The following is a 21066-nucleotide window of genomic DNA, read 5'->3' on the forward strand; positions in this document are numbered from 1 at the left end:
GCACCTGAAACCCATCAATCCTATTTATCACACTTCTTCATTCACACACATTGTGAGAAACAATTCCCAATGCAATATTGTCTGCCAGTCTGAATAATGATTTAATCTAAACTTCCCCATTGCACTGAGAAGCAAAACCTGAATTGCTTAATCCTGAAATTGTATCCACCATTGGAATGCTACATGGAGACTGTACCATTTTACCTTTAAGTCATTCACCATCTGGTTTCTCCATGCTTTTTTAGCAGAGGCATCTCCATGCATTTCTTCACTGTTACACCAAAGATAGTACAATGTCAAACACTTGCATGGCCTTACAATCAACTTATATTATAATTGAAGTGCAGTGGTATAGATCTGTGACCACCTCTTCCATGGGTGACCTACTTCACATCAAATGATAAATGACTGCAAAGGTTAGTGGAAAAGCCATATAGTAAAACATTAGCATTATTGAAAGTGTGTTGTAAAGTGGGAACACAGAATACAACAAACTCATTCTTCACAGCTGGCTATATTGGAACTGATTGCATTTTAATTAAATGAAGCAGTGTAAATCCATTCTCTTGGACAGACTTGTTTGTTGATCATGGTAATTATGGGTAAGAATATTCGCAAATTTAAGAGAATTGTTATTAAAGAACGGTTGTGTATAAAACAGTATGGCGCCAGAATGGTCACTCAACCTTGGCCACAAAAACAGTAAATTATGCTCCGTCACAAAGGCCTTGCTGTGATTTAATGAATGCATTTCAAAGTCTGCAAATGCGATTTAATAGGCTTGACTGTACTGCAGTCATGAGACACTCTTCAAGATTGTTAAACCTTCCCCCTGCCCTCCTCTCTGTCCCAGAAATTACATAAACAACTGACGTGTATCACTGCTTGTTTAATGCCTTGATTTGATCACAATATTTAAGGGAACAAGTCAGGTTTTTGCTGTACCAGGGTGTAAAAATGGTATCTACCAAACCTATCATTGAGGGATTCAGTGAGCTGGAAGTATTTGCACTCGGGACTGCTCTATTACTTGAAGGTAAAGATGGGCTTGTTTGATTTCACAGAAACTTGTAAAATTGATGTATATCAGTATACATTAGATTAATTTATCCTCAGTTTCTGCCATAAATACAATATTCCCTCAGAGTGACAGTGCAATATGCTTGAACACCAATTTGTTATAATAATTTTGCCTCCTTGTAGCATATGAATAAGTGGGAAAACTCTAGGTTTATGTGAGTCAATATCAAATATATGTGTGAATGCTATGATAGTCTAGCAAGACAATATTTTACCTTTCACATTTGCATTAGCCAAGAAAATCTTAGAATTCTAATGAGATTTCCAAAGCGCATGTCTGGGATTACTTTGCATGGTTATTTCAGCTATTAGAAAAACTGAACACAGCAAATTTAATAAACTCCAGGCTACATTGTAAGTGTGATTATATGTGAGCTGGTTTGGTAATGATTTAACTACAACCTGCTTCAACATTAATGAATAAAGGGGTACTTTGTTGACATGGTGTTACTTCTCAAGAAAAAAGCAAATGAAAACATTGTAAGTGTGTGATGCAGCCCAAATGAAAAGCAATATGTTATGTCTCATCATTTGGACCCATCCCTTGATTTCTGTTCTCTTTCACAGCTCTCCTTGGACTACTCCTGAATGTGATAACGATTTTATCCTTTTACAAGATAAAGGAAATCCAGACACCAAGCAATCTCTTAATAGCCAGCTTGGCTGTATCAGACACTGGCATCTGCTTGAATGCATTTGTAGCTGCTTTCTCAAGCTTTCTAAGGTAGACACGGTTATCAATTTCTCGGTTTGGTTTCAGAAAATTACATAAGGTGTACAGCACAGAAGAAGGTAATTTGGCTCAATTGGTCTATTCCAGTATTACAGCAGCCTCCTCTCATCCTTCATCACATCCAATCAATGTTACTTTCTATTCCTCCCTCCTTCAGGTTGTAACAATCAAATGGCAAGAGGGAATGAGTTCTGTTTTTCTCAATTCCCCTTCAGTCAATTGCAAGAAGTACTCTTAACTTCTTTAGCATGTAGTTGTACCACACATTATTTAAAGATATGGGTAGTAGACCAAAATAAAGGAACCAATTACCAGGGTTTCTTAAGTAAAAGAAGAATTCTATTACTTATTAACCCCGAGTAACATAATAAAAACACAACATCAAACTACACAACACAGCTGATAACTTTAAAAGGATAAGTGCCTTGTATAGACAGTAAGAATAAAGGCTACATACAAAATCCTTAGAATTCTTCAGGTGTAAGACTTCTAACCTGACACCACAGTTGCTTAATTGTCAATTGGTAACCTCAGCAGTGGTAAAAGTTGTAGATACCTTGGAGGTGGAGGTGCCTTGGACTGGGGTGGGCAAGATCAAAAGTCACACAACACCGTGTTATAGTTTAACAAGTTTATTTGAAATCGCAAGCTTTCAGAGTGCTGCACCTTTATCACTTGACAAAGGAGCAGCGATTCAAAACCTTGTGATTTCAAATAAACCTGTTGGACTATAACCTGGTGTTGTGTGACTTTCGACTTTAAGAACAAAACCCAGTGAACTGTTCTTTCTACAATTTGTTTTTTCATAATTTGTTTTATCATTTGATGCTGTCTTCCTCAGATGATGAGAAACACAGTGAGGAAGAAAATGTCCTGCTATTACCAATCCCGATTCTTTCTTTCTGCTCTGCTGGTTAAAAACCACCTAGTGAAATATGGCTTAGTATATATTCCTGTGTTTGATTTCATTGTCTCACAAACTGTCTTTGCAGTCACGTCTCTCATCTGTCAAAATATGCAATTATCACACAATTGTGAATTAAAACAGAAGATGTGAATCTGAGATGCTTATTTCAATTGTCAAGTTTCAAAATGTTTAGATAAAATGACAATTTCAATGCAGGTGGTTTTGTTTATTCCACATTGGTTTGTGGTCAGGTAATCATGGAAATCATTGTAGAACAGTTTTTATTCTTCTTTTAAAACAATTTTAGTCAATAAAAGGTGTAAGGTATAAAAATCAGATGATGGAAATTAACATTCATATTAACCACCATTGTAACATTATATTTATCTAGCTGCCTCTTAAATGCTAAATATATGTTTCACATTCTAATTAAAGAGTTCTCCTGAATTTGCAACTGGATTTATTAGTTGCTGCCTTATATTTATAGTACCTAATTTTGGACTCCCATACTTGGACACTTACCCTATATTGTTGAATTTTTTAGACTAGTCTTAAAGGTTAAAATTATTGTTACATGATACTACTTTTGAGGGGCTGAAATTCATGCTACATTCCAAAATATTGTATCATTAGCAGAAGCCCAATTGATCACTAAATAAAGAAAGAAAAAATGTTGATCTGTTGTCTGTGAAGAACTCGGGTTGACTTTTACATGAGATAAATGGAAAATGCCAGATTTTTTGGACAAAAATAGGGAATCGACTGTTACATGAGATTGACTTTTACTCATGTATGTACAGTATATGTTTGTTGCCTGCTTCCCTCACAGGTATTGGCCTTATGGATCTGAAGGTTGCCAGACTCACGGTTTCCAAGGATTTTTGACATCCCTCGCCAGTATTAATGCATGTGCTGCCATTGCTTGGGACAGGTACCACCTAAATTGCAGCAGTAAGTCATTCCAAGCTAACTCTGAAACACAACTGACACAGACTGAATTGCCTTCTGACAATAATGTTTTGTTTTAGTTTATCCTCTTCACAGTTTACAAAGTAATTCTGAGAAGAAAACGGTCAGGAAATTTTGAAAGAAGTGTTATATTTTTTCCCCAAGATAATTAGGTTATAAAAGAAGCATAGGAAACTTTAAATTTGTAATGAAGACATGGTTGAAACCTTTTCTGGGATCGACTTGTATAACAGTCTAATCTGCCTCTCTGGAGCCTTAGAAAAACAAGTTTATTCATCTGAGTGTCAGAGATGTGAACAACTGTAAAATTGGAAGCAGGACAAAAAATTCCAAATCCATTTGATGCCTGATAAAGTTGTGTCCGGCTTCTTATTAAAACAGCAGTCATTGTGAAGCTTATTAGGATTCATCCCTTGTGAACAAATTAACAATTAGTGAAAGACTCATTGTGTAGTTGATCTTTCTTTAAGCAGTCTGTTGGCCAATTCTAGCTAAGTGGAGCTTCAACTTATTCCAGTTTCTCCTTTAACAAAGCATTTAAGTGTCGTGATTCCAAATAGTCACAGTGCTGGTCAGTTATATAAGGAGCTGTGGAAATAATCCCCTTTTCTTGAACTGGAAATGCACTAAAGCTGATTTAATTTTTTTTAAATTTCCACATTCTCTTCTAACCAGAGGATGGTGATGCATTACTGGACTGTAATTCCAATGTAAGCTGTGGCAGTAAAGCCTTTACAAGCTGCTTAATTATAGGGAAGCATCATGGTCAACCTTCAAACTGTCCACACTTTTGTTAGAAAAGGTCACTCGAGAACTGTTAGAGGTAAGAATCCTGGATAACTTCCATTTACCTAACCCCATATATCACAGATCAAACTTGGGATCATTTTAGAGTGATGCTCAGCTGATTGGTGATTCAAATCACAGTATACCCTGACATATCTGAATGTTGGCAATAGTTTGTACATGTCCAGAAAACTAAGCAAGCTATGATATTAAAGTTGTTTTCTTTTCTGCAAATTAATTGCAAAAATGCTGGTTGGTGAACTTAACGTTGAGTTAGCTTGACTTAGATTTCCACTGATCAAATACTGTTTACGTATGGATTGACATCCATCCATGCATTAAATCCTATTTATAGGATCAAGATTACAATGGAGCAGTACCGTGACTATTTTGGCAATTATCTGGGGATTTGCTGGATTCTGGGCTTCTATGCCCTTATTTGGATGGGGTGAATATGATTACGAACCATTAAGAACTTGCTGCACCCTGGACTACTCTAAAGGTGACAGGTATGTCGATGAATTTCATATTAATGCAATTCATCCTCAGGATGTAGGTCATGCTGGCAAGAGTAGCATTTATTGAAATCCATAGTTGTGGTGAGAAAGTGTAGTGGACTTTCTTTGTTCTTGGTTAGCACAAACAAATAGTTTTGCAAAGCTGTTGGATAGAGATGCTAAGGATTAATCAAGAGACACAGTTAGTTCGTTTGCAGATGACACCAAAATTGGAGGTGTAGTGGACAAATTACAACAGAATCTTGAGCAGATGGGCCAATGGGCTGAGTAGGGGCAAATGGAGTTTAATTCAGGTAAATGCAAGGTGCTGCATTTTGGGAAAGCAAATCTTAGCAGGACTTATATACTTAATGGTAAGGTCCTAGGGAGTGTTGCTGAACAAAGAGACCTTGGAATGCAGGTTCATAGCTCCTTGAAAGTGGAGTTGCAGGTAGATAGGATAGTGAAGAAGCATTTGGTATGTTTTCCTTTATTGGTCAGAGTATTGAGTACAGGAGTTGTGAAGTCATGTTGCAGCTATACAGGACATTGGTTAGGCCACTGTTGGAATATTGTGCACAATTCTGGTCTCCTTCTTATTGGAAAGATGTTGTGAAACTTGAAAGAGTTCAGAAAAGATTTATTAGAATGTTGCCAGGGTTGGAGGATTTGAGCTATAGGGAGAAGCTGAACAAGCTGGAACTGTTTCCCCTGGAGTGTCAGAGGCTGAGGGGTGATCTTATAGAGGTTTACAAAATTTTGAGGGGCATGAATAGGGTAAATAGGCAAAGTCTTTTCCCTGGGGTTGGGGAATCCAGAACTAGAGGACATGGGTTTAGGGTCAGAGGGTAAAGATATAAAAGAGACGTAAGGGGCAACTCTTTCACGTGGTAGTACATGTATGGAATGAGCTGCCAGAGGAAGTGGTGGAGGCTGGTACAATTACAACATTTAAGAGACATTTGGATGGGTATATGAATAGGAAGGGTTTGGAGGGATATGAGCCGGGTGCTGGCAGGTGGGACTAGATTGGGTTGAGATATCTGGTCAGCATGGGCGGGTTGGACCGAAGAGTCTGTTTCCATGCTGTACATCCCTATGACTCTATGACTCTATGACATGGAACAGGATGATAGTTTCACCTTCTGGCCACTAAATGGCTAATTCAAGTGGGCAGATGACTGACAGTTTCCCATGCTCTACAGGCCTCTAATCCTCATTTGACCCTGAAGTCAGGGTCCCAAAACCCAAAGGGAAATTTTTTTGAACACAAAAGTCCTGATGACTCTTCAACCCTATCTCATACATCAATATTAGCTCCCAGTCACTCAACAGTTAAATTTTAAAATCCTTGATTTCGCTTTTAAATTCCTCATGACCTCACGATCCTATCTCTGCATCCTCCTCCAGCTCTATCATTTCTTTAAACTCTGCATCCCTCTGCCAATTACCCTCTTGTACATTACCCCCACTTGCTTTGCCCCATCTTTGGCAATCATGCCTTCAGAAGCGTAAGCTCCCACTGGCAATCTCTAAATTCTTCTTTAAGACCCTCCATATACCTGGTCCATTCACCCTTTCGCTCATCACATCTGATCTTTTCTTCTGTGGCTTGACATCCACCTTCCATCACACCTCTGTGAAGCTCCTTGGAATCTCACTCTGAATAAAAGGCACTACGTAAATGCAAGTTGTATCTTGGCAGAAGAGCACTTACAAATTTAAATCATTATGCAGGAAAGGAGAATTACTGCTCTCAAAATGCAGGTAAATTCATGAAGTGCTAATGGGTGTCCATTGGGATCCAGGAGAATGTTACAAACAAAATTTGACACTATGTTGGATCTAAAGTCTATGCAGCATCAAACTGAATCACATCAGCTCTGATTCCAGACATGCACTCCATGTGAAGTAGGAGCTGCAAAGCTAACAGTATGAAGCACCTTAGATTAATTCAGTTTAAATAAAGAAAGACATTCTGTTCCTTTTGAGAAATTAATCCTGAGCAGATGTCTTCAATGAGGCCTGAGGATCCCTTTGGGAATATTCTTGTAGCTACATTGCCTGCAGCAAGTCAAAGCTCAACCATGTCCACTGTCTGTATAATATAAACTGCAGATGCTGTAAAAATAGTCACGTCATTCTCCTCTGTGAAACATGAATTGGAGTCTGACACATAACATTGTCTGTGCCTTGATTTATTTTCCCACCAGAACATTTGTCTCATTCTTCATCTCGGTGGCATTTTTTGAATTTGTCTTCCCACTTTTCATCTTGGTAACTTCTTACCAATCTTGTGCCAATAAATTCAAGAAAACTGGACAAGTCAAGGTAAAAATAAGTTATGTTACCTTATTAAGCCTGCAACAAAATGTCTTCGATATTTTCATTGCCATGACAGTACACTTGCAGTTTAAACATAATTTTCTTGATTGCTTTATGATCTTACTGTACAGACTTTTGTTCTAAATGCATTAAAAGGGGATAGTGCATGAAAAAAACAACTGTGCAAAACTCCTTCTAATTCATTATATGGGGCAATAATATTTGCCAAGTGTTAGTCGAAGCAAGTTATTAATGGAGCAAGTTGTTTAACAAATACAGTGGAAGAGTGTGTCTCTGTAAATTAGTATGAGCAAATACTGAGACATTGTCACAATTGGTGAAGTTATCAGGGATACATCTCTAGATGGTTGGTAGTCTGACATCATTAGATTATCTTTCTATCGCACATCTGGGGATGTCAGATTGACTAAACTGGAAAAGGGAATTGGGCAGAAATGTTAACTCCTATCATGCATTCTGTAAAATAGATTTCACTCACCCCATCCACGAGTGACAATGTTCCCAAACTTGTATGACCATATCCTGTTGAGTGCATCTCCAGTCTTTCCTAGATTACAAGTGTTAGTTTCAAGAGTGTCGTGCCAATGAGCACCTTTCCAAGAAGGCTCACCTGTCTCACTTGGATCTTCCCTAGTGCCGTACCCACTTTCCACATGGGTGCTATCCGAGCTAGTTTGACCATTTCTCATCCCTCCAAATCCTGCAATAACTATACATTTATATCATTGTAACTTCTTGCTGAAGCATGCTAAAAAAAAGTCATATTCCCTATGTTGCTATAGCTGTACTTGTGTAAGTTCCCTTTCTACTTCTGGTAGATGAAGAAACTACTGACAGAAAGAGCTTGGAGAAAACAAAAAGAGTGTTTTTCTAATGAAGAGTGGTGAAGAGAGTGGATCTATTCCTATTTCTACATTTACAGATAGAAATTGACTGGGATATACGCCAGACTAAGAATATCTGGAGAGCCATCATGCTTTATTTTTATGCATTTGCATCAAAGAGATGTTCACATCCCATTTTCCTGTTGACTGGTTTTCTTGTTAAAAACTAATGTTCCCATAAATCTCATAACATCTTGGAGTCCCACCCTTAAGTCCTTGGGCTGCCTTTAAATTGGTCAAACCTGGATTCTTGGGATTTTGAAACTAAATGTATTGTTCCTATTCTCAGATTGTCCACATATTTTTAAGAATTTAATGTTTTGTGAAATATTGCCCTTGGCTCTGATTTTTGATTTTGAAATAACTAAAGACGCCAATGTGATGTGAAAGATGAGTCATGGGAATCTGATTGCACATTAACATAAATACTGTAGTTTGGAACTACAGATGGTGATGTTAGGGACTTCAATTTTCTTATCATCACATGCATGGCCAATTGGGTGTTTGGCATGTCTTTTTGGTCACATTATGAATGCACTGTCTTTGTCCATCAAGGCCATCAAAAAGTAAGACTTGAACTTTGAACTTCTGGGTCAAGAACAAGAACTCACTATCCCAAACAACCTCAATAATGTTACCAGTAGGGAATGGTTATTTGTAGAGACAAGCATTCATGCTGCAACTAATTTTGAATATTTATAGTTTAGATTAGATTACCTACAGTATAGAAACAGGCCCTTTGGCCCAACCCGTCCATAATGACCATCTGAAGAGTAACCCACCCAGACACATTCCCCTACTCTATATTTACCCTAACTAATGCACCTAGAACTATGGGCAACTTAGCATGGCCAACTCACCTGACCTACACATCTTTGGATTGTGGGAGGAAATCGGAGCACCCAGAGGAAACCTACACAGACAGTCATCCAAGGTGGGAATCGAACCCGGGTCCCTGGCGCTGTGAGGTAGCAGTGCTAACCACTGAGCCACCAAGTCCCCCACCCCCTAATGCTGTTTAATTAAGAACTCATGCTAGCTACAAAGAGTATGACTTGATGGTTCCTGCTCAGTATCAATGTCCAAGCATTCAATTCAATGATTGACTCCATTCTGAAAGTTTTGTTGTAAAGCTCCACTTTGTGTACATCCCAAGCCATTAACAGCATTTCCCATCCAAATAGGTATTGTGAATCTTCAATACAGTGATAGCAGGAATGCAAAATGCAGCTATGAAGAAAATCTTAATGAGGGCACTTTTTAATGTGGCAAACCGACAGAGATATTCAAGAAGTGCCAAGTGTTGAAAACCGTTCTATGAAATGGTAACAAGAGGGAAAACCCTGATGAAGAATGAAGGAATAATTTAGAAAATATTTTTCGCATGATGACTTACTTGGACAGAACACGCTCATTTCAATTCCCATTATGGCTGAGTGGAACACCCTCAAACAACAATTTGATGACTATTTGTAGAGGAATATATACAATGAACCAGGAAGAGAACAAGAACTGGCAGATTTTTGGATGTGTAATTTCTGTTATTATATTTAGAATTTTCTTTTTCTGCTTCTGTGAATGCCCAGGTGCTCTTTCTTGTATTGCTTCAGGGTCAAAATGGAAGATGGCTGTTACTATAGAATCAAAAGAGGAACAGCACAGAAAGAGATCACTAGATTTTTGTTGGATCTTTCCAGCAGCAACTCAATTAGCCCAACCTTTCTCCAAATCCAAGCAATTCTTGTCCTTTAGTTATTACTCCTGTTCCCTTTTGAGGTATTCAATTGAACTTGTTTCCAACACACTAGCAGCCAGTGCGTTCCAAATCCTAACCAATTATTCCTGGTGTACATCTGCCAGGCCAGGCCTTTCTTTGCAAACTGTTAATCTTAATGGAGGGTTGATAATTAGTGAGGATATCACCGAATTTATCGTAAAATGGTGACACCGGAGCCCATCAGCCACGCCTGTTCTTTTCTTCCTTTTTCTTTTTCTCTCCCTCTTTCCCCCTCTAGTCTTCCTTCTCTTGGCCTTGGACACCCAGCCTCAGCTGCTGATTCCTGGGTTCCAAAGCAGGGACAGCGGTTGGCGGCCCCAAGTGGGGACACCAGACCCGCAGCCCAGTGCAAAGCGGGGTCAGCTGCCCAGGGCAGAACATGGTGGCAGCCATCAATCAGGCCAAGTGGAATCCCGCCCCGCTCCCCCCCCCCACCCCCCCCCCCCCCCCCCACCCCCCCATGCTGCTCTGCTGCGGAGAGCCCTTGGTGAGAGGCTGGGATGCTTAACTTTTTAACTTTTTATTTATCTGCCTTATACTTATACTCTGTCTGGCCGTAATGTAATTTTTTTTGTCATTTCTCTATTCTGTATCTGATTGCGCCTGGGTAATGCGTATGTAAGATAGCACCATGTTTTGGTGACATTGTTGCACTGTAACTGAAGAAGCTGTACCAAGGTATCTTTGGACCTAAAATGGTGCTTTAAGTGGCAACTTGTCAACTCTGCACTGTACTCATTTGAGTACGTGTCAATAAAGCTAATTTAATTAAAATTCTTCTAATTCTGCTGCTGACAGTCCAAATAGTCCATTTGTCAGCACAACTACAAACGATAGTATTACAACATGAAGGGATTAGTCAAATTGAAAAAGAAGTAGTCCTCAAGAAAAGAATTATTTTGACTTCTCACATTGTTGCTGCTCTTTCTGAGATTAGCATCTGAATGCAAATCTGATTCGGAAATTTCTTGTCTATAGAGGGTTCAGCTGTGCGCAAAGTAGATGAGGTGAACTGTTTAGGGGGACCTAGAATGGATGTTAGGTATCTTAGAAAATTAATCTAGAGAGGAACCACAAGGGATGGAATTATAATCCAGTGAGGGTTTAATATTATCAAAGAATGGGGAAAAGATAGAACAAGCTAAACCAGTGATAAATTCTCTACAGCTAGCTAAGGATACTGGGTTAACATATGGACTGACAAGTCTGAGAAATAAGGAAGTGGAGGCTATAGAGAGATTGGGTAATATCATTGACACAAGGTAGACATAATTCTCGTGGAACCTGATGGTTTAGCATTATAGTAATATGACCATTGCACGACTTGAGCCATTCTCACTCAATTTGTTTTGTTTCCTCAGTTTAATACTGGATTACCTTTTAAGACTCTTTTAATATGCTGGGGACCATATAGCCTGCTGTGCATGTATGCTGTCATGGAAAATGTTACTGTATTGTCTCCAAAACTAAGAATGGTGAGTAGTAATAGTTGGTATTACATCAAAAACACATGATTACAAATTGGTGTGGGGTGGGAGTTACACAGATAGTGCTATTTTACTAAAGGATAAACCAGAATGATTCTTTTGATTTTTCACTCTATTTTTCAAATATTATACTGATTGGAGATAAACAAATAGAAAGAATAGTAAATTAGCTACAAATTTAGAGAAGCATTTTGTTGATATAGAGAAATGATTCTTGTTTCATATATTTTGTTTCTATTATTGAGTTTTATAAATTTTCAAAACTAAAGTCACTGTTTATGCTTTCCGCTTACCCTTGTCTTGACAGCTTCCTGCCATTCTTGCAAAAACATCACCTATAGCCAATGCTTTTGTCTATGCTCTTGGAAATCCAAACTACAGAGGAGGAATCTGGTCCTTCTTAACAGGAGAGAAAACTGGATCCATTGAAATGGATGGGAAGCTTAAATAAGTGAAATACAACCACTTACAGAACAATCACTGGGACATAAACTGAAGTGCCAACAGAAACTTTTGACCCAACCTTTATATCAAGTTGCTTTCACAGTAGAAGCACTTTGTACCCTTCACAAATCAAGGAGTTAGAATGAATATACTGGTAGTTTATAACAACACTTGAATAAGCATGCACAGCTATTGGCTCCAAAAAACCGTAAATCCATGTTATTTACACACACAAACAAAAACAGAAATTGCTGGAACGTCTCAACCTGTCTGGCAGCATCTGTGGAGACAAATCAGAATTAACATTTTGGGTCCAGTGACCCTTCTTCAGAACAGATTTCTCTCCAGAGAGCTCCCAGACCTGCTGAGATTTTGTTTCTGATTTCCAGCAACCACAGCTCTTTTGTTTTTATTTTAATCCCATGTTGTTTATGACTGCTCAGTTGGTTGCAAATAAATTATATTCTATATTCTATTTTTTGTAGTCCCTTTGATATTTGCACTTCAGCTGATCTATAGATGATGAATAGCTATGGAAAATTTGTTATTTGTTGAACTGGAGCAATGAGCAATTAGAAATGCACAGCTTGGTTGAAAAAGAAGGTGAAGGTTGTAACATGAATGGATTCACTCCTTCCTCTATGGCAATGTCTTAATGCAGAATATGACTACATTTTCAAAATTACAGTTGGTTCTGACATGACGCAATAGATCTATTCCCAAGCAATCACATGTTATAGGAAAATTGTATAATAGCAGTGCCATTTAAACTGATGGGGCCAGAATTGCGTTACAGCCAATACAGGTAAATAAAGTTCGCTTTCTACAGATAATGGTCTAAATTCTTCAGTTGCATTATAGCCAATTCACGTTGAAGAAACACACATTTTATCCGAACCGACTGTACATTCTCAGCAACCTGCCATTTGTGAAAATTGGAGAAAGATTGCAAATGAGTCTGAAGATGGAGCTGTTGTTTTGAGAAATTGTTAACAATATACGTAAATATTATAGACATGACATAATGATCAGCCATTGCATTGAAAAAACAATTAGCATGGTGTATTTTTCTTACAGGCTGCAGATACATAATTAGTTTTTGTGTTAGAGCACTAACTGGATGGCCATGAATTTTGACAGTGTTTATCTTTTCAATTTTATGCATATGAACTCAAGGGGGTTTAATATTGGATGTAATTTAGACATTGACAAGATCACAGAAATCCCACTTTGAAGTGATCTATGTGTGTTTCAATTCAGAAAAAAAACTGAATGCTTATTTTAATCTCAAAACAATTGGAAGTTTCACTCTAAATTGTTAACCTTCAACATTCTTTTTAAGTTTAAATGCCTACACATACTGACTGTTCTACCTATGTCTGCATTTGGGCTCAACATTTAACAGTGCACATTGTTATAGAGAATAACAAAATCAGTCTGTTTCCATATTCTAGAATTAATGCTAATATATTCTGATTGCTGAGGCTGAAAAAGTGTTATTTGACTGCCAATCTAGTGGTAAACCATTGTAATCCTTTATCCCTGGCGCAATGTCAGACTAATCAGTGCAAGTGGAAAGGGCAAAGCCTTGGGATTTATTTTGCAAAACAATTTTATTAGCACAATTTCTTTTGTTCACCTAAGTTGAAAAAGAGTACTTTAAATGTTTTGTTACTTTACAGTCAGGTTTAGGGGAGAATTAGACTTGTATTAGAAAACTCAAGACAGAATATCATTAATAACAACAAAATATTAATTTAGAACACAGCATTACAACTCTGCAGAGTGCAATTTGTGGAAATTACAATTGTTGCAGAATGGACACTATTGAATACTCTCCTACTTCTAATTTTAAAAAAAAATTATTGTCCGGTGAAAGAGGTTTTAAGAAATGTCTTGGAAAATGTGACTTTAACCCATAAATTATGTTGTTACTGTTCCTGATCTTGGTGGATGGGGCTGCTGATTCTATAATTCATGAAAATTAGTATGTTTGTATGTTTGTCTCATCTGCCTGGTCATTCATTCAAGAATATCTCAAGGACTTGTACAACAATGCCTTAACATTTTTCTTTGTGTTCCTTTAAAAATAATTCTTTTGTTGTCTGTCATGTTCTTTATGCATCTAATTAACTATTTGCCTTTTTTCTCTTTCAATCTCAAATTTAACTTTTATTTATTTTAAAATTTATTTCCCTGGAACTCATTCTGCTCCTTTCTCTATTCTCTACTTTCATAAATTAAGTTAATGAGTCATTGGCCATGAAATTCACATGATCCCAGATGACGCATTGACTTTGCTATGCTGTTACTGGATTAAGGTTCTAGCAATTGAAGGTGCCAATGTAATACGAGGTCAGCAGTAAGCTAAAATATCAAACAACTTCATTATTCAGCATTACAGCTTGCTATCACCATCATAGGAATATCAACAAACATTGGAAGTGCCTTTGTAAATAGGACCATTAAACCTGTGAGCCATTTTCTAATTCCACTGGCACCAATGTTCTCTGAGGCAGCAAGCAGTGGCATTACTGGGTGAGCATTTTTGATTGAGTTGAATGGGTTTGAGAGAGAGCTGTGCACCAAATATTGACACCAAATCTGATCCTTCAAGGTTGTTTTTGGATGTGATTGTTAAAAGTGAATACGTCAGGTGCTAAACTAAACATGAAAATGGATCTGTTGAATGACACAATGACTGCCTGAGAATACCTCATTAAAAACACTCCACACTTTTGGTATGAAGCCTTCCTGAGCCTTGAGAATCATTCAGTCAGTGCTTTGCAGTTATGCCAGCTGGAGCAATAGATAATTCCCAAACAACCTACTCAGCAATGTTATACCATACCACTGGAGGTGGTGACACTATCACTACACCACAAGACCCCTCATCTGGAGTGATAGTAGATAGCTATGAAATATTTTCAGCATAGAGTCATTGAGATGTACGGTATGGAAAAAGACCCTTTGGCCCAACTTATCCATGCCAGCCAGATATCTTAAATTAATCTAGTCCCATTTGTCAGCACTTGGCCTATATCTCTCCAAATCCTTCCTATTCATATATCCATCCAGGTGCCTTTTAAATGTTGTCATTGTACCAGCCTCCACCATTTCCTCTGACAACTCATTCCATACACGCACCACCCTCTGCGTGAAAAAGTTGACCATTAGGTCCCTTTAAAATCTTTCCCCTCTCACCTTAAACCTATCCCCTCTAATTTTGGATTCCCTTACCCTGGGAAAATGACCCTGGTTACTCATCCTATCCATTGCCCCTCATGAAGTTCTATAAATATTCTTTGCAAACTTCTATACATATTTTATGAACTCCAACATTCCAGGGAAAATAGCCCCAGCCTAATCAGCCTCTCCCTATAGCTCAAACTCTCCAATCCAAGCAACATCCTTCTAAATCTTTTCTGAATCCTTTCAACTTGCACAACATCTTTACTATGGCAGGAAGGCCAGTTACAATTTAAAGACAGAAATTCATTTGGAATCTATAGCACAGAAACAGAACTTTCGGTCCATATGTTCTAAGAAGCTTTTATGACCCATACCAACTTTATCCCACCCATCTCCCTCTAACTCATCAATATATCTTTCTCTTTCTTTCTCCTTCATATCTTTATCAGGTTTCCCCCAAAATGAACTTATGCTATTGCTTCAACCACACCTTGAAAAAATAAATGCAAGTAATTTGTTTTCAGAGAAAGGTATAAAATCAGCATTAGCTGTAAGGGAGGATATTAAACAAAGAGAATGTTTTATTCTGGAGAGAGTTTTGTTTGTATCACAGACATTTGAAAAAAATTATGAATGCTGCCCTCCACTGTGTTGAAAGTGTAAATGTTTCTTTTAGTTTCTGTTTCTAAAAATCTTTACAAAGAGCAAATCAAATCACATGAATTATTTTTAATGTCCACAAGACTATTACTGCAAGATTTCATGAACTTTCAAATTTCACCTTCCTTTTTAACATTAGTTGTAATTTTTAATAAAGATTAGTAGGTCCCCATGGCATTGCTCACATGATATTTGAAGTGTGACAGTGTCATGACAATGGATCATAATCCCAAATTACTTATAAACATATTGAAATTTTAAAATAAGACATGTATTTTCAAACTGACATGCCAAGAATGGATGATAAAGTAAATGGGATTCACTGACCACTGGAAATCTATGTGCAAATCCATGGAATGTGACATCCTTATAGCATCAGGGAAACTTCAAACAGAGGAGGCGATGCAAAGCAAAATGATTACCTCTCTCAGCAGTAAAGTCACCTCCGATGGGTTGTATCCCACACTGTGGACATGAGTCAAAAACATACTATGTTTAACCTTCTCAGCAATACACAAGAACAGGGGTTTAAAAATGCCTGCAGCCCTAGTCTCACTCTGTTAGTTGGCTGATGTGCCAGTGTGGTCAAATGTGCTAATATGAAGGTCATAGCTTAAGGACAGCCATTAGTCCAACTTGTACTTCAGTTAAAGAAAGAACCTCTCTCAATCTGTGTTCTGGAAACTAGGCCAGCCAATGAAATCATCATAAAAAAGGAGCCAGGACAAAGCCTGTCAACTAACCTGCAGGGCAAAGAATCTCAAAATCAATTGCTCAATTTCCAACATCAGTATCATCCGAACTTAATGGCTGCAACATTCCATCATGTATTCTTCACAGACCCTAATGACTGATTCATATATCTTTTTTACTGTTATCATTTTATTCAATTCACGTTTGTAAACTGTCTGTATGGGTAATGTGTTTTTTTTAATCTTATCTTGTATTTGGGAATGAATAAACTCCCATTTGAATACCTCAAGAAAGCTTGGTTATCATGGCAAATAAAAGCCAAAAGAACTGCAGATATCGTAAATCAGAAACAGAAACAGAAGTTGCTGGGAAAGCTCAGTAGGTCTGGCAGCATATCTGTGAAGAGAAATTAGAGTTAACATTTCGTATCCAGTGACCTTTTCTCAGAATGTCGTGCCTCCGTTCTGAGGAAGGGACACTAGATCCGAAATGTTAATTCTGATTTGTCTTTACTGATGCTGCCAGACCTGCTGAGCTTTTCCGGCAACTTCTGTTTCTGTTTTTGGTTAATTTGGCTCATTTTAAAACATAAATACATTCAGATTGGAAAAAAGAAATCCACAAGGTGTGACGATGTTATGGCTTTAGGCGATTATTTTGTTATGACTAAAAGGATTGTAGAAGAGTTACTCCAATTTTTTACTAGATATGGACTACCCACACAGATACATCAGATCAAAGGTCAAATTTTATATCAAACCTAGTTAAGATGGTTATGGAATGCTTAGGAATAAAACAGTTGAAATACCCTGCTTACCATAGAGAATCTAGGGACAATTAGAACAGTGGCATCATACATTAAAGACCATGTTAAGGGCTTATGGTCAAAACTATCCAGATTGGGAAAAAGGAATTTCATTTGTACCTTTTGCAACTGGGGATGCACCTAATGAATCTACCAAATTCTGTCCAATTGAACTTTTATTTGGGGCATGAAGTCAGAGGACCACTGAAATTAATTAAGGAGAAATTGGTGAGTCAGAGTTCAGAGACCATTGGACTCTATGTCAAATTTTAGGGAAAGATTAAATAGAACAGGTGAGTTGGCTAGATAATATTTAAAAGTAGCATAGTATGTGATGAAATAGAGAGGGAACAAGAAATCAAAAAAGTTGCAATTTTGCTTGTGGAGGTCATGTGTTAGTGTTACTCCCAATAGTAGGTGAACCTTTAAAGGTGCCGTTTAGTGGGACTTACCAAATTGAAAGGAAACTGAGTGAGATGGATTATTTAATAAGAATGCCAGATTAAAAAAAACTTAGAGTGTTTTTTGTGAATATGCTCAAAAGGTATTTTGACAAGGAAGGAAAGCAAAAGGAGAATGTGTTACTCGTTACAACACTAAGTGAAGCACCAAGTTCAAATGAATTGGACATTCCTCAAATTAAATTGGCAATGAGGAAGTTCTCAAAAATTGGGATAAATTATTGAGTTACCTTCTCGAGGAAAATAGAAATGACCTGAAAGTGTTGTTATAATCACATGGGGAAAAATGTGGGAAGAAGCTAGGAATTACTAATCTAATTATGCATGAAGAAGACATAGGAAATACTGTTCCAATTAAACAACATCCTTATAGACTTAACCCTTTAAAGTTGGCACAGATTCAAAAAGAGATTGAACACTTGCTCAGAGATAATATAATTGAAATGAGTTGCAGCAACTCGAGCTCACCTATAGTAATGGTGCCATAACTAGATGGTACCCAATGATTATGTGTAGACTATCGCAAAGTCAATGCAGTTACAAAATCTGATTCATATCCTATTCCACGTTTGGAAAACTGTAATGAGAAGAGGGAGCAAGCAACTTACATTTCTAAGTTAAAATTACTCAGAGGACTTTGCCACATACCTTTATCCAAAAGAGAGAAGGCAATTTCAGTTTTTGTGACACCAAATGGACTCTTTCAGTTTAAAATCATGCCATTTTGTATGAAAAATGTACCAGCCACATTTCCAATACTAACCAATACAGCCATTCTAGACTATCCAATTGTGTGGTGTATGTCAACAATCTGATGATTTTTAGTCACACATAGAAGGAACATTTGCAGCATTCATTGGAATTATTCGATCAACTTTGGAAGGTAAGCTTGATGATAAACCTGGCTAAAAGTGATTTTGCAAAAGCCCAAGTCATATTCCTGGGCCATTTTTGGACATGGACAGATGGCTCCATGGGACGTGAAAATAAAGGTTGTTGAGGAGTTTCCCTTACCATCAATGAAGAGGGCAGTACCACAATTCCTGGGATTGAATGGTTTTTTATCAGAAATTCGTACCAAATTTTAGCAGTTTGGTTGCTCCACTCACTGCCTTATTGAGGAAGAGCAGAAAGCTTCGGTGCATGGCAGACTGTCAGAAGGCATTTAAAAGCTGAAAGCTGTGTTAAAACATTGCCCCAGTGCTAGCCACATCTAATTACTCAAAGCCGTTCAGAGTGGCTATTGATTTGAGTGGTGTGAGTGTTGGTGCTGTACACTTGAAGAAAGATGTTAAGAAGATGGAAAGACTTATTAGGTATTTTTCGAGAAAATTGAATAGTCATCAATAGAAATAATCCACAATCGAGAAGGAGACCTTGAAATTGGTATTGGCGTTACAACATTTCTACATATATTGCCAGTACTTTGTCTGAGACAATTGTATATACTGATCAAAACCCATTAAAGTTTGCAGAGAACTTTAGGGATATAAATTCCAGACTGTTTAGTTGGGGCTTATTATTGCAGCCATTCAATTTGAAAATTATACATGTTGCCGGACAAGAGAATGGAATGAAGGAAGACAGAGGGGTTCAGTGGCAGAAAATAAGACGGACTGAAATAGACTGTAGTAGTGAATGTTTGCATGCTTAGAGTCAGTGTAACATATCTGTAGTGTCTACTAATAGTGTAAGATGAGGATTTTAAAAAATGAAGCCATCTTTGTACATTAATGATTCTTTTTTTAAGGGGATATGTGTGACAATGCAGTGGTTTTAAAAGGTTATTTTTATCCTCATTTTTTTAAGAGAGGTTGTAAAAGCAGAGGTGCTGAAGTGGCTACTGAAGATTGCTTAAGGCAATAACTTAGGATGCTTTTCAGTTTTTTTTAACAGTTGTAACAGTGGAAGGGGAGTGGCCAACTCTGACAGACCAGGCTTTCTCATTTTTCTAGCTTTAGCAGCCAGAAGCTGTTTGGGTCCCAGAGGGGTTGGAAGATTTAGGAAAGGATACCCCTCTGCTAATCTCTCTGAAATCTCTCTTGATGCTGTTTCCTCCTGGATTGGAAAACTGCATGTGAAAATCTGTGTCAGATTTTAACTTTTTGGCAACAGGTGTGTTTATGGAATGTTACGATATTGGAACATTTAATTAATAATAGATACATTATATATTATTTGGTTAACTTGTCACAATAGTTATGTTATTCCAACTTGTTTCTTTATTTTGTTTGTATTTTAATTATTATATTTAAATAAATTGTGTTTTGCTTAACATCAAGTCGTTTGACCAGTCACATTAAGGGCAGCACGGTGGCACAGTGGTTAGCACTGCTGCCTCACAGCGCCAGGGACCTGGGTTCAATTCCCGCCTCAGGCGACTGACTGTGTGGAGTTTGCACATTCTCCCCGTGTCTGCGTGGGTTTCCTCCGGGTGCTCTGGTTTCCTCCCACAGTCCAAAGATGTGCGGGTCAGGTGAATCGGCCATGCTAAATTGCCCGTAGTGTTAGGTAAGGGGTATATGTAGGGGTATGGGTGGGTTGCGCTTCGGCGGGTCGGTGTGGACTTGTTGGGCCGAAGGGCCTGTTTCCACACTGTAAGTAATCTAAAGTAATCATATCTGGATCATGCACTTCACCTTTAAAATAAGAAAAAACTAGGGTCTATGAAACCTTCTGAAAAAAGTTGTGAGGGAATCTGGTCTGATCCATAACACTACAGTGGATGAATAAAGTGCATTTTGCTTTAAATCCAGTAATTCGACCAAATCAAATTGCATTTAAAATGAAACCCCTTACATTTACATTTAAAATAAGAAAAATTCAGGGTCTAGGCTATCTTCCAGGGTGTGCTTATGGGATGTTGTTATATTGGAACAGTTAATTACTAATTGTTACTGAACATCTTGAAGGGGTTTAGTCTGATCCATAACAAAGGGAAAGGATCATTTTTGATTAACCTTGTTGCAACCAATCCAGAGAGGAGTTCAATTAAGGAAGAAAACTGGGTTATACAAGCTCACCTGAGAACGTAATCATATGAAGACATTCTGACCAAAACTGGGACAAATTCAGGACTGATGCCCACAGACCAATCACAATATCAGGAAGTATGTGACCTAGTCCATGGAAACAGCCATTATATGAAATGATTATATTATTTTATTTTGAGATTTGTTGTATCATTGCTTATAAAATATTGGAAATGCACAGCTTTATACCAGATGAGTTAGCAGGTCACTGATTAACCATAACAGGATGTGGAAAAGTCAATTTATTTTCATTGGAAATACAGTAGCAGTTTCAGAATCAATCTAAGACAACATGGACTGCTGTTCTACAATT

The 21066-nt window shown here is 37.7% G+C and overlaps 1 protein-coding gene across 1 annotated transcript; it reads left to right on the top strand.

Moving 5' to 3' along the window:
- The first annotated feature begins 957 nt into the window (after positions 1-957).
- On the top strand, positions 958-11917 carry rgra (retinal G protein coupled receptor a). The gene is made up of 7 exons (XM_060854132.1): positions 958-1036; positions 1648-1804; positions 3550-3671; positions 4831-4984; positions 7186-7303; positions 11341-11454; positions 11774-11917. The coding sequence occupies exons 1-7, from the start codon at positions 958-960 to the stop codon at positions 11915-11917; spliced, it is 888 nt and encodes a 295-aa protein (XP_060710115.1).
- Positions 11918-21066: the final 9149 nt, after the last annotated feature.

The sequence above is a fragment of the Hemiscyllium ocellatum genome, chromosome 43 (genome assembly GCF_020745735.1).
Source record: "Hemiscyllium ocellatum isolate sHemOce1 chromosome 43, sHemOce1.pat.X.cur, whole genome shotgun sequence".
Lineage (NCBI taxonomy): Eukaryota > Metazoa > Chordata > Chondrichthyes > Orectolobiformes > Hemiscylliidae > Hemiscyllium > Hemiscyllium ocellatum.

Bases quoted from the DNA above. Each gene is read 5' to 3' on its own strand.
- rgra (XM_060854132.1), top strand. From the start codon at position 958: ATGGTATCTACCAAACCTATCATTGAGGGATTCAGTGAGCTGGAAGTA. The intron at 4,985-7,185 runs GTATGTCGATGA...TTTTCCCACCAG, and splicing joins GACTACTCTAAAGGTGACAG to AACATTTGTCTCATTCTTCA. The intron at 11,455-11,773 runs GTGAGTAGTAAT...TTGTCTTGACAG, and splicing joins TGTCTCCAAAACTAAGAATG to CTTCCTGCCATTCTTGCAAA.